General features: G+C 38.3%; 1 protein-coding gene across 2 annotated transcripts in view; it reads right to left on the bottom strand.

Annotated features, from left to right (window-relative positions):
• Positions 1–3,529: 3,529 nt before the first annotated feature.
• Positions 3,530–14,581, bottom strand: part of RAB3GAP1 (RAB3 GTPase activating protein catalytic subunit 1) — a 125,230-nt gene continuing 114,178 nt past the window's right edge. Inside the window, exons 20-25 of one of the 2 annotated variants that reach the window (XM_065880304.1) lie at positions 9,820–9,916; positions 9,621–9,724; positions 9,389–9,504; positions 7,769–7,871; positions 5,270–5,290; positions 4,194–4,430 (exon numbers count right to left, since the gene is read on the bottom strand). In XM_065880304.1, coding sequence (XP_065736376.1) covers positions 4,194–4,430; positions 5,270–5,290; positions 7,769–7,871; positions 9,389–9,504; positions 9,621–9,724; positions 9,820–9,916 — 678 coding nt within the window. Of the gene's footprint in view, positions 4,431–5,269; positions 5,291–7,768; positions 7,872–9,388; positions 9,505–9,620; positions 9,725–9,819; positions 9,917–14,581 lie in introns of both variants that reach the window. The other variant, XM_065880305.1, reaches the window with a different exon arrangement.

The following is a 14,581-nucleotide window of genomic DNA, read 5'->3' as shown; positions in this document are numbered from 1 at the left end:
CTCTGATACAATTTTGGGGTGGAGACTACACAAGGGTGTGAATCCCAGGAGGGAGGAGGCGGGGAGCCACTGCGGCCACCCCAGACGCTGGCTCCCCCAGGTAGATCTGATTGTTAGCTCAGAGTTAGCAAGTCCTAACTCCAAATCTTTATTCGCATCCTCCCCGCAAACCTGCTCTCCCCTCAGCCTTCCCCATCTCAGTATGTGACAGCATCACTCGGTTACTCAGGCCCCAAACTTCCAGCTCACCCTTGACTCTTTCTCATACCCTCAGTAATTCCATCAGCATATTCTGTGCATTCTGCTTCCAAAACGTGTACCAAATCTGATCACCTTTTATCCCCTCCCCTGCTACCACTCCAGTGCAAACCATCAACACTCCTAGTTTCACTGCTTGCACCCCTGCCTCTGCAGTGTATTCTCCACACAGCAGCCAGAGTGAAGAGCTTCCAAATGTCAGATCATGACACCATGCCCCACCCGCCCGCCCCCTTCAAAATTCTCCACTGGCTTTCCCTTTCAATCAAGAAAACAAATCCCAACTCCTAATGTTTAGTGTGATCTGGTCTTCGCACGTTTGCCCAACTTTCATTTCTTCATCCTTTTCCCTCCCCTACTCTACTCCCTGGCCACTCTGGCCTTTTCTCGGCGCCTCCGACATACCACGTTTACTTATACCTCTGCCTTCTTCTATCCTGTCTGGGGTCATCTCCCAGGCGCCCACAAGGCCAGCTCCCTCACTTCATTCAGGTCTCTGCTCAGTGTCACTGCTTCACAGGCCTTCCTTTATCACCTGTCCATAAACCACTCTCCCCCCACTCAGGTAATTTGACCATACTTATCCCTTGATGTAAACGCCATTGAGGGCCTTTTACCTGTCCTGTTCACTGCTGTATCCCCATCGCCTAGGACAGTACCTGGCACATAGCTGGCATTCAATAAACGTCTGCTGAACTAATGAATGGAATATAAAAATAAATGCTTAGAGAGTTTTAAAAATCCCATCCTGAAGAAAAATCTGGATTACTATGGTGGTACAGGGACACATAAAGTGGGAGGGCCCATGTGAGGACACTTCCTATTGGTTCCACAAGCACTTGTCAGGCTCTCTGCAACATGTTACAAAGCACAAAGGAGGGGGAAAAAACCACTGATGATATAATTGCTACTTTCCAATTTAGTACCAGATCTAGGACGTGTAAATACTTCTTAGCCTCTCCAATCCATTTAGTGTGGTCTAAAACCCACCACGTCACTCCCTTGCTTCAAACTCTTGACTCACCAGTGCCCCAAAGACATGGCCCTAACTTCTTGCTGTGGTTTACCCAGAACTTCCTCATCTCACCTCAGTGACCTCACCATCTTCACATCTTGCCTCTTTCTACTCTGGGTACCTCACCCAGCCAAACTGAAATGCTGGCTATTCTCCAAAGATACATTTTCCTTTGCTCCTGAGTTTTCTGCACATTCTGTGTTCTCTACCCATAACAATCTTCCTACGCCCTCCTGTATCGGTTCATTTTTGCAGCATAAAAGACCACGCCAACTCTCTCTTCCTTCTGCAGGCTTCTTTGCATGTCTCACAGTTCCCAAGAGGAAGAGAAGGCAAACCTCAACATGCAAATACTTTTCAAGTCTCTGCCTGTGTCACACTTGCTAACACCCCATTGACCAAAGAAAGACACGACAAAGTCCAGAATGAAGGGCTGGAAAAATAAAGTCCACTTCATGGGAGCAGCGGCACAATCACAATTAGGGCAAGCGTACAGGGACGGGGAAATAACTGTAGTTCTTCTTTGCAAGCAATTTTCCATACTTCCCACCTCAGCTCCTACTTAGAAATCATCTCCTCTAGAAAGATTTTCCTGATCCCTAAAGCCTGACTGAAAAACCTCTCCCATAACCCCTCATATTCACTATTTATTTATTTATTTTTGGCTGTGTTGAGTCTTCGCTGCTGCGCGCAGGCTCTCTAGCTGTGGCGAGCGGGGGCTACTTTGTTGTGGTGCGCAGGCTTTTCTCATTGCGGTGGCTTCTCTTTGCTAAAGAGGACAGACTCTAGGCACACGGGCTCAGTAGTTGCAGCATGCGGGCTGTAGAGCGAAGGCTCAGTAGCTGTGGTGCACAGGCTTAGCTGCTCCGCAGCATGTGGGATCTTCCCGGAGCAGGGCTCCAACCCATTTCCCCTGCGTTGGCAGGCGGCTTCTTAACCACTGCACCACCAGGGAAGTCCTCTATTCACTATTACTGCATGTATTAGTCTCCACTACCAACAAATGAGTGAATGAATGAATTACTAAATAAACACTGGACCTCTAGTTCATACCGTCGAGTTGACTGCACTCTCCGTTTTATAGCAATGTTACCTCAGTCTTCCCTACCTGATGGGAAGGTCACTGAAAGGAGGGAGTATGTTCGGTTTCTCTTTTACCTTAATTGCCTAGTACAGTACCTGATATGAAGTAGGTACTTAAAAATATCTTAAAATCAACAAACACATTAACTATAATAAAAGTATAATGGGATAATGTCATTAAAAAAAGCACAAAGCGTTCTTGAGATCCCTGCAAGACTCAGCAGGCTGCAAACATTTAGGAAAATCTGAGACAGCATAAAGCTAATTGAAATAAGAACAAAATGCCCACTGGAGGGGAGAAAAGAAGAGAAAATTAGCCAGAGAAAGCAACACCTTCCATTTTATTAGATTCACAGCACCTTTTTAAAGTCCAACCTCTCTTTGAAAAATGTTTTTTTGTTATTAACTTCCTCATTAGAAAGCAGACAAACGCTGTCCTTGAAAGGTATGTTTCTCCTTGGTACTGCGCTCAGTCCTCGGGCTGCACTGTGTGGTTTACCAGCAGCAGTCAAATCCAGCATCTCAGAGAAGAGTGCTGTGAAGGCCAGGAGGTAATCAGCTAGAGCCTCCTATACTACATACATATATATATATATATATGTATGCATATATATACATATATGTACACACATTTACATTTTTTAATGAAAATAATATAGGGTTTACAAAGCTCTATTAATTCTTTAAAGTTACATAGGCAAGGTCTACGCTTCAGTATAATCATTTTTTACTTTGGATTAAAGTGGGAATTTTAGCCCTAAAAATAGATTTAAGGTTACCGAACAGAGGCCATATAGCAACACAGACTTGATAAATCTTGATCGTCATACAACTAGACATAGGTTGTTGTTATCCTTATGCTGGGTGCTACACATCCCCCATCAATTATCTTCATTTTAACTATAATACAAAAGCAAAATAGTTCACTGAAGTAATCTTCTATTCATTACATTAGCACATATGCCAAATTATACTAACTGCACGATAATCTCTACGTTCAGAGGCTATATTTTTAGCATGTGCTCATCTCTGCTTCATTAAATACTGCAAGCAACCACAAAAAAAGGAATGCATGTTGTACAGCAAGAGAGAGAACAATGATCTGCAAGGTGATATCTTCCAGGGCAACCAAAGACAAAACAAGTCAGAGAAACAAACCTTACGAGAGATATAAAACTAATTTGCAGTGACATTTAATATATAGTTTTTTTATCGGAAGGAATACATTTAAGTCACAGTTACATGGAAAAACACATAGACTGTGAAATTCCAGGCTTTCTCCTAGAATATTCAAAATGCTCATCAAAAGTCAGTCAGTACAGTAAGGATGGCCACCAGGTGATTGAATAAACAGAATGTCATTTAGTATTTTAAAAACAGATTCTGGGAGTAGAAGCTACCACCAAAATATCCAGAAATCTGAGTTAACTGGTACTCTACTTTGCATACTTGATACTAATAAATATAATAGGTGTTTACAGAGACTATGAATGCAGGGCAATAGCCTAAGGGATAGTCACGAAAAAGAAGAAATGAACACAATCCTGCTGGAGGGAGTACACAGACCTCCTGCTGTTGTTCTGGTCCCCCCCATCCCCCAAACAACAAGGGCCATCTCTTTGGGAAAGAAATCTTTCAATAGCTGAAGCCCATTCCTCTGCCCCCACAAGACCCTAGAGAGCCCAGTGGAAAGTCTCTCAGATGCTGGTATGATTCTTGATCACCAAACTGGACAGGTCCTCTTCATGGCCTCTCAGGTTCTGACTGGCACAACCTCCTTCCCACAGAAGGGGTTAGCACTGTCTGTGAAGCCACAAATGAGGGAACTCTAGAAGGATTAGAAGAAGGAGGTATCTGATGAAAAGGCACCTGCAAGTCTGAAATCCTCTTTGGTGAGGACACTGTACATGCGCTGAGGCAGAGCCCGGGAGTAGGGAGCGGGCCGGGGCACGGTCGTGCGCAAAATGAGCTCCCGGCCCGCAGCGGGTGGGAAGTCTGCCGCCAGGTTCTGCCTCTTCTCTTCTGGGGGGACCATCCTCTTCAGATCCTCCTCCGGCGGAGCCATGGCTGCAGCCTTGAAGAGAATCACATGCTAGTTCAAGAGCAGGCCGAATGCTAAACTCAGATCATTTTGAAGGACAGCTGAATAAGCATGATAAATACATTAAAATGTTCTACATTACTCAGTAATGCAGTCAGTTATGTTACGATTGCTCAAAAATCACAACACAGAAAATGCAAGAAGCTTGAAACACTGCATGAGCAGCCAGAGATTACAAATAAACTGGTGACACAGGAGATAATGACTGCCAGGCAATCTGCTTTGGAAAGTGAGGGCCATATTCAGACATCTGATGAAGAGGGACAATGGAGCTGTTCTGGTTTCTATACATTTCTTCTAGCAATGACCCAAGTCCACGTCTGATGTCCTCAGTCCAGTAAGGAAATGCTGCTCTCCAGAGTCTGGAAAGATGATTTTTTTACCGATTCTTTCAATTCTTTTTAAGGTTCATTTGTCAAATTAAAACTGAGGACACTGGTTTTGTTTGCTGGGTGGGTGACTAATGTAACGCGGAAGTGATAGAGGTCCATGAAATGTAGCAGTGGCCACAAAAGAGAAGTTCTCAATATTAAAGGCATCTATTTTTTCATTAAAATTGAATAAAATACGTATTCAACTAGAGCTTTCATTTTAACTCTGATCACTATGTTTCTTTCACAATACCATTAATTTGGAAAAAAAATAATTGTTTTGGCAATGGAAATATGAAATCATGTTATGCTAAACACCAGCAAGAAAGGTATGCCAAACCCAGACTGCTAAAGAGGTGGTTGGTTAGTCTTAATGACCTTATGAAGTTAGAGGGATGGGAAGGAACAAGGAACTATGAGGGACAAAGGCTATTTTGTTACCTCATCAGAAGATTCAGTCAGCTTGAGAAAGGGTGAGAAAAGAAACAGTGATGAAAGGGAAACAAGCAAGATGGTTTAAAAAGAGCTAGACAAGAGACTGCAAGATTATTTCAGAGACAGCATGCACTACGTTAAGGAACATGATCCTGTCAAAAGAATATCAAGACAAAAACACACCACATACAACACACCTAGCCGTCCAACTGAGCAGACAAATCTCACTACTCATGCATCTGATGGCTAAAGAGGCAACGTACAGAGTGTCACTTAATGGGGAAATGATTCAGGAAAAATCTAGCTCTTTTCCCAAAGATTAAGATACTAAAAAAAGTACTCATGTCTTGAAAAATAGATAACCCAATGAATTTAAGACTAGATGTCTGACTTATTAAATTTAGAAAGACTAAGGCAAAATCCAATCAGTGGTTTGCTGAATTCCATTTAAATATGGATATACCACTGACAAATAAAATCATGATGAAAGTTTATTAAAATGTATGATTTTAAGGAAAAGTTCTAAATCTGTAAAATTACTGTAGGCTATAAAATATTTTCAGTGAAATTTTATAACTTTAAAAAAGTTAACATCTTGATTTAATAGAATTGATATAAAGTATCAATTATGAAAAATTATGTGAATAAATTTGAATGGTTTCTATTAATTAACCAGATATTTAAGACGTGAGTTTAAAAATGTACCAACCAGGTGCTTGTTATATGGATTACAGTCTGCCAATTCCCTAAAAACATTCACTTCAAGGTTTGAAAGTTTAAAATATTTTAAAATTATATAATGTGGGATGAATGTACAATTTCAGTATCCATTAAAGGGGATTAGCTATACAATGAGCGCAGTGAAAAGATGATACGCTCTTATATTTACTAATGCAGAAAGATAATTACATTGAGTGGAAAATAAGAACAAAGTAAACTATGTAATATAATCCTATTTTGTAAAATTTACATATATTTGTATATACTAGATGTTAACTGTTGATAGTGATCACCAGTGGGTAGTGAGATTAATGTGATTCATTTTTCAGTGTCATTAATTTTTCATTATAATTCTCTGTATTATCCAAATTTTTACATTAAGACTTTACTTACAGTCTCAGGGAAAAAGCTTATTTCCATATTGGGGAAAATAATTTTGCTTACGTATTTAAAACAATGAGAGTGTTCTACTCTCAGCATTAAAAATATTTTATAAATACTTCAGATTTTAAATCGTCTTAACACACAGGTTTTTAAAAATGAAAGAATTTTTGCAGTATAAGGAAAATTCATATTGGTGTTAACAAGGAAATGTGCTTATAAGCGCTGGCTAGTAAACTGACAAATATATCACAGGATGTGAAAACAGACTTGGTTCTGGTTTCATGCCAGAGAGAAAAACAAAATAAATCAAAGTAAGCATCTATTGTTTTCTAGAACTTTAATTTATAAGGAAATATTTGGTTTTTAACTTGAAATCCTTAAATTTAGCGGGCCACCCCATAAATAATCTCAGGTTTTAGTTCTTGCTAAAATTCCTATCAGTATATTTGGCTATGATTTTGAATATATTCAAATTCATATATTCGATGCACTCCAGACCTACGCAAAGGAGATTATGAAGTTTTTATTCCATGTGTAAACCCACGAAAATTCTTTTTCTCATTTGACTGTGAGAATTATACCTTCAAAACTGGGCCATTCTAGTGTCATCACAGTGCTACATAAGGGGCACCCTGTATTTAGTACACTTCAAAATACTTTTATCATAATCTTTACTATTGAGTCCTGATGTGAGAATCACCTACGGAATACCAGCACCTCTTAACCAGTAAACAAGATCAGTACAGAGAGAATCAACCCAAAGTATAACTAATACCATCCTCATAAAAATCCAAATCGTAACAGTTTTAGAATGTCAGAGGTACTATACGATTTTTAAAATTTTTATCAGTAGAGCTAATGACCCAGGAAAGTCTTCAAATTGAGCTTTCTTTCTGTGCTGAAGACTGTTTTCCATAGTCCTAAAAATCTGAATCTTGCTCTTCCTTCTTAGGAACCCTCTGAAGTTAGATCTCTTCACCATTATAAGAATAGTTACATTTACTAACTCCAAGCTAAGTTGTGAATCCATTGCAGTACATGGAGTTTAAAACGGGTAAAACTAAACTCTAATTTGAAAGTAGTAAACATTTTTTCCACAGCACAGCACTGGCCATTGCTAAACAAGTCCCTATCAGATTCATTAACAAGGAATTTCAGGCCATTTTAACTTCTGAAATTTAGGTACTAAAATAAACTTATCATTTTATTTAAACATGTAAGAAAGCAGATGGATTTCAAAGACTAAAAAGTTACTGTTGAGAGTCATTATTTCTTCAGTGTTCGAATCCAATGCTGTTATTAGCAGCTGTAGAATCGGCCATGTGTGGGAATCAAAACAGTACCTTACTGAGCAGAGGCCTGGAGAGATCATGACACAGTCAATAAGGAAATCTCACATACCCTCTGAGCATTCACAAACAGCTTGTGAATGATCCTGCCAGCATGTCCTCTTCCTGCACCAACAACTAACACCTCAGGCTGCTCCAAAAGGCAACTCACAAACCTGGAAGAGAGAGGTAATGAAAGGATAGAAAACGAGCTGCTCAGTTCACACTGGGTCAATCCTCCCTGATTCATTTCGGGGACAAACCGTCAAAATGATACTGGCGAACCCTACACCAAGGCTGGAGTGGAAATTTTTTAACAGGACAGATCGACATTTGGAATTAAAATCGACTCAAATGACAATCTTACTGCCTTTCAACTGTTTTTGTAAATTTTTTTAAAAGCCCATCTCTGTCAAAGTGTAAGAAAAAATATTCAGTCTATTCCTTTCAGACTATAGAAGATGCTACACTAAATAAAAGATTTTTAAAAATATTTTTAACAACAAAAACCATGTTTAATTTATACAGCAAAGCAATGGTCCTTATTTCTCATTTTTGTTCTTTTAAGGTGTATGAGTGAGTGTGAGTGTGAGTGTGTGTGTGTGCATGCGCTTAAAATACATGTTTTGCTGGGCAAAGTCTCAACTGTAAGCTGTGCCATTATGTGCTGGAAACACTCTACTTCCAAGTATATCGCAGACAACGTATGGTGGAGCTAAGAGAGTCGAAGGCACAGAGCCACCAACTCTGCACCACCTGCTCACTAACTCATACTGCTATCTTAGAAACAATTCCTGTGATTAGAGCATATCCTTCTCATTTAAGAGGAAGGAATTTTCAAGAGCAAAGAAGGCTGGGCGAAAATTTCAACAAAAGATATAATATTCAAAGAAGAACTTGTTAAAAGCTATAGCAAATGCCTTGTCATATAATATTAATTATTTATCATCAATAATGCCATTTCTCATGGAAAGACTGATGAAAATTTTAGTTATAACAAATTCAAGCTGCTCAAGTAGCTAATCTGGAAACACTTTATCACCTATTGAAACAACATCGTCCTTTCAAGTACCTCAGGCAAAAAATGGACAGGGACCCACAGTGACAGGCTCCCTTCGAAATGGTCCAAATCTTGGAAGGAGGAAAAGACTGACCCAATAATTTGCCTCATCATGGAGAGGCCATCTGGTCACCCTTTCAAAACACATTCACAAAGCACAGAAGGTATGCACATTTGCTACCACAAATCTTGTTCAGAAGATTTAGTAACTCTTTAGTAAATCTCGTGTAAAAACTAAGAATATTCAGCAGAAATAGTTTCAAAACACCTCTGCCTGTACTTAAGGAACAGTGAGAGTGGAAAGCAAAGCTCTGGGGCCCTGCAAGTAACAAAGAGTAAACAGCCAGTTCCTCCACAGGCAACTACTCCAAGAGCAAACAAGGACACTCCTAGAAAGAGAGACCTGGAAGCCTTCGTTCTAAAAGTAGGAGGAATGGAAACACGTGGCAAATACTCAAGAGATACAGGAGAGGTCAAATCCTATGATAAATATTTCTCTGTCTCTAGCCAATGTTTGTTACAAAAAATAGAGGAACACTACAAAAGATTCTCAATATTTTACAAAAATTTTCTAAAGAGAGTGGTGGCTTTTCCTATTTGCAGATAAAAATGAGTTAATCAGATAGCAATTACCTTTCAAGATCTTCCTTTTCCTCCTCTTGTTCACATTTCTCAGTTCCAAACTTGGCTTTCAGTGAGCGGGCTCTAGCAATTATAGCTTCTACATTAGTAATTTGATGGATGATTTCCTAACAGTGTGAAAGGGGAGAGGCATACATTGGAAGACAGCAAAAAGCCTTTAAAAAATGTATCTTTAAAATAATTATTGCCAACTGGGGAGAACACTTGGAAAGATCAGACTTACTTCCAATTTCTTGTCTTCTGGATTGGGGAAGTGCAAAACTTTACTGGAATGAGATATTATTTGCTTTATAATCTTCTTAACTGAAGAAATGTTTTCCAGACTTTCTATTTTTAAAAATATCAAAGCCATCATTAGATGTTAGGCAAAATCTACTTTTATTTTGGAAATGAACTAATGACTAATCAAATAAGACATTTACCTTCCTCCTTTACCTTGAGTACGGCTGCATGAATTACACAAGGTAACAGGTGCCTAGCAAGGTCTGCAGGTTTCTGTACTGCCAGATAGTGCAGCACCTGAAGGAGACATGAAGTGAGATAACTGATCAATGCAGTTGTCAAAGAATAAAGCAGCCATTTATTGGGTCGGCCAACAGGTTCGTTCACTTTTTTCCATGAGATGGCTCTAGCAGCAACTTAGTTTTCTTTAACTTCATTCGAAATAATTTTGTTAGATCGTATGTGACAGCTGTCATATCAGTGTGCATTCAAAAAAAGACTTAGCAAAATTGGTGGATTTTTGTGTAGCCATTTTAATATTGAAGATGGAAGAAAACAACATTTTTGGCATATTATGCTTTATTATTTCAAGAAAGGTAAAAACACAACTGAAATGCAAAAAAAAAGATTTGTGCAGTGTATGGAGAAGGTGCTGTGACTGATTAAACACGTCAAAAGTGGTTTGAGAAGTTTCGTGTTGGAGATTTCTTGTTGGATGATGCTCCACGCTCGGGAAGACCAGTTGAAGTTGACAAGGATCAAATTGAGACATTGAGAACAATCAACGTTATACCACGCAGGAGATAGATGACATACTCAAAACATCCAAATCGAGCGTTGAAAATTTGCACCAGCTTGGTTATGTGATGTTTGGGTTCCACATAAGTTAAGCGAACAAAACCTTCTTGACCATATTTCTGCGTGTGATTCTCTACTTAAACATAATGAAAACGTTCCGGGTTTTTGTTTGTTTATTTATTTGTTTATTTATTTATTTATGGCTGCATTGGGTCTTCGTTACTGCACGCAGGCTTTCTCTACTTATGGCAAACGGGAGCTACTCTTTGTTGTGGTGCACGGGCTCTAGTTGTGGCACATGGGCCCAGTAGTTGTGGCTTGTCGGCTCAAGCGCAGGCTCAGTAGTCGTGGCGCACAGGCTTAGTTGCTCCGTGGCATGTGGGATCTTCCCAGACCAGGGCTCGAACCCGTGTCCCCTGCACTGGCAGGCAGATTCTTAACCACTGCACCACCAGGGAAGTCCCAAACGTTCCATTTTTATAACAGACTGTGATAGGCAATGAAACAATACAACAATGTGGAATGGAAGAGATCGTGGGGCAAGCGAAATGAACCACCACCAACCACAACAAAGGCTGGTCTTCGTGCAAAGAAGGTGATGTTGTGTATATGGTGGGATTGGAAGGGAGTCCTCTATTATGAGCTCCTTCCAGAAAACCAAATGATTAATTCCAACAAATACTGCTCCCAAAAAGACCAACTGAAAGCAGCACTCAATGAAAAGTATCCAGAATTAGTCAACAGTAAATGCATAATCTTCCATGAGGATAATGCAAGACCACATGTTTCTTTGATGATGAAACAAAAACAGTTACAGCTTGGCTGGGAAGTTCTGATTCACTGGTTGTATTCACCGGACATTGCACCTTTGGATTTCCATTTATCTCGGTCTTTACAAAATTCTCTTAATGGAAAAAATTTCAATTCCCTGAAAGACTGTAAAAGGCACCTGGAACAGTTCTTTGCTCAAAAAGATAAACCGAAGGCACTTTTTGGCCAACCCGATGAAAGAGTACCACTGAACTCACATCTGTAACAAGGGTAGAGATGAGCTCTCTTCTCTTCTCTTAGTACCTACCGCTGCTCATTCAGGTAAGTAGCTGCTACTCCCAAAGGTAAGAATAATGTTACTGAAATCATCTAAGAACTTCAGTCCTTAATAATGGTGAATACTCTCATAATTTTTTTTCCTACTTCCATATGTAATACATGCAGATTAGGAAAATACAAAGAAAATTTAAACCACCTGAAAATTATACCACCTAGAAATAATAATTGTTAGTGGTGGAGCATTTTCATTCCAGGATTTTTTAAAGATTTTGAATATACATAATATATTAAGTGAACTAATATTAAGTATGTAAAATACTGTTTTGTAACCTGCATTCCTCAGTTAAGATTTCTAAACATTGCTAGTGACCTTCCTCTAAATTTTTTGGTTTTATTGTTTTCTAAAATGGAAATTGTTTTATTATTTTTCTGATTAAAAAAACACACAGAAAAGTATGTATAACACTTGGACCCTACCTTTAAGCTCTTTATTCAACAGCAGTAAAGACAAAAGAAATATAATCTCAAAATATGAGCCTGGCTGATAAATGCTCACAGATCTCAAAAGTACATAAGTAAATACAAAGAAGTATAATGCAAAAGTTCTCTAGAAATCCTACTTCCTAAGGAACAACACAGTTTTGTGTTTTTCTTCTCAGACTTATTTCTATAAACACAAAGATACAGATGCATATGCAATTTCTTAACAAAAACTCATACACAATTTCATAACTTGCTTTGCTCATTTAATGATTTATGTTTAAAATTATTTGCCTTGGAGGGTTTTGCATTTTGAAACGTTTTTAAAATTTTAAAACTTTTTAAAAATACACATACCCAGAGTATTTTATAAATACAGAAAACACAAACACTCGTTTATACACCAATGAGCTTAAGAAACACATCACCAGTACCTTCCAAGTCCCCCTTGTGCCCTCCCTTCTTTCATTTTTCTTCATAGCTGTCTCACATATGTACGTAGCCCTAAACAATGTGTTGCTTAGTTTTGTCTGGTTTTAATTCTTTGTATAAATGGATTGCTTCTGGTTATGCTCCTCAGTGACTTGTTTTTCATTCAGCATTATTTCTGAGATGCATAGATGTTAATACTGGTACATGCTCTAGTCTACTCATTTTCACTGCTGTATTAAAATGCCCCCCCATTTTTTGACTATTAAAATAATGTTCCTGTCACACTATTTCATATGTTTGTGGTGCACATGTAGAGGAATTTCTTCAGGATATCTATCTAAAAATAGACAATGCCAAAATTATTATTTTTCAAATACTGAAGTCATATTCCAAATTATTTTACCAAGTATTTGAACAGATTTACATTCTTATATAGAGTAATAATATGAGTTCCCACTGTTGAACATCCTTGTTAACACTATTCCAAATGCTGTTTTCCTTAACTCACAGAAAAACAAATTTCCAAGAATACAAAATATTTGTACACCCTTTGCCTACATTGATCTGCTAACCTTTTACCTCATTTCTTTTATCACAGGTATCTCTCCTCCTCTGTAGGTGCATAAAATATATACACACATACATTTTTTTCTGAATAATTTGAGATCAAGTTCCATATACGATGTCCCTTTAACTCCAAGTATCTGTATTTCCTAAAATTAAAAATGTAGTTAAACTAAATTAACACTGATCAAATACTTTTAATCTAAGCTATTATCCTTAGTACAACTTTGTCAACTGACTGAATAATGTCTTTTATAACCTTTTCCCACCACCATACGGGATCCAGTTAAAGATCATGCATTGGCTTTAGTTATCACACCTCTCTAATCTCAATGAATCTGGAAGTTTTCCAGTCTGTCTTTTTTAACATTGACATTTTGAGTATAGTCATCCTCCCTTTTTTGGTGAACTAAATTCCATACTTTATTCCTATTTCCTTAGTTTTAAGGAATTGAGATATAATTTATATACCATAAAATTCACTTTAAAATGTACATTTCAGTGGTTTTTAGCATATTTGCAAGTTTATGCAACTATCACCACTATCTAAGTCCAGAAAATTTTCATTACCCCAAAAAGAAACCCAGTGGCCAAAAGCAGTCACTACCCCCTATCCCCCAGCAACTACTAAACGAACTTTCCTTCACCATGGACTTGCCTATTCTGGATAATCCATGTAAGTGGAACCATGTAATATGTGGCCTTCTGTTTCTGGCTTCTTTCACTCAGCATAATGCTTTCAAGGTTCATCTGTGTTACAACATATATCAGAACTCCATTTTTATGGCTGAGTTATATTCCATTGTATGGATATACAACATTTTGTTTATCTATCCATCAGTTGATAGACATTTGGATTAGTTTCACTTTGGGGCTATTATGAATAATGAGGCTCTCAATATTTGTTTTTATCTAATGTCCCTTTCCTATTCCAGGATCCCATCCAGGATATCACATTATATTTAGTAGTAATGTTTCTAGGCTCCCCTTGGATGTGACAGTTTCTCAGACTTTCTTGTTTTTACTGGCCTTAGACAGTTTTGAGGAATTCTAGTCTGGTATTTTGTAAAAAGTCCCTCAATTATGACTTATTTGCTGTTTTTCTGATAATTAAACTGCAGTTATATGTTTTGGGGAGGAAGACCAAAGAGGTAGAGTGCCATTTTCATCATATCAAGATGTGACTTATTATCCCTGTTGTCTCCCCTGCTCACCTGGCTACGGTGGTGTTTGTCAGGTCTCTGCACTGTACAGCTCCTCCTTTCCCCTATGCTGCATACTGTACTACAGAAGGAAGTCACCGCGCACAGCCCACACGTATGGAGTGCAGAGGTATGCTCCATTTCCTTGATGGCAGAGTAGATTTAGAGTTCTTATGCATGGGAGATTTGTCTCTCCTCTCCAATTTATTCCATGATTTATTTTTATCGCTATAGACTCAAGGATATTTATATTTTGATTATAATCCAATACTTTTTTATTATTGTGCAAATTGTTCCAGTGTTGGCCATTGGGTAATCTTTCAGTTGGTTCCTGTGTTTCTTTAATCTTCTCCCACAGTTGTGTGTATTTTGTTTTTTTTAGCTCTTTTTAAAACACAGTGTTTCTCATTTGGGGTTTCTCTAATGTTTCCTCATT

The sequence above is a fragment of the Phocoena phocoena genome, chromosome 7 (genome assembly GCF_963924675.1).
Source record: "Phocoena phocoena chromosome 7, mPhoPho1.1, whole genome shotgun sequence".
NCBI lineage: Eukaryota > Metazoa > Chordata > Mammalia > Artiodactyla > Phocoenidae > Phocoena > Phocoena phocoena.
Note: the sequence above shows the minus strand (reverse complement) of the source record. Positions and strands in the feature narration are given on the sequence as shown.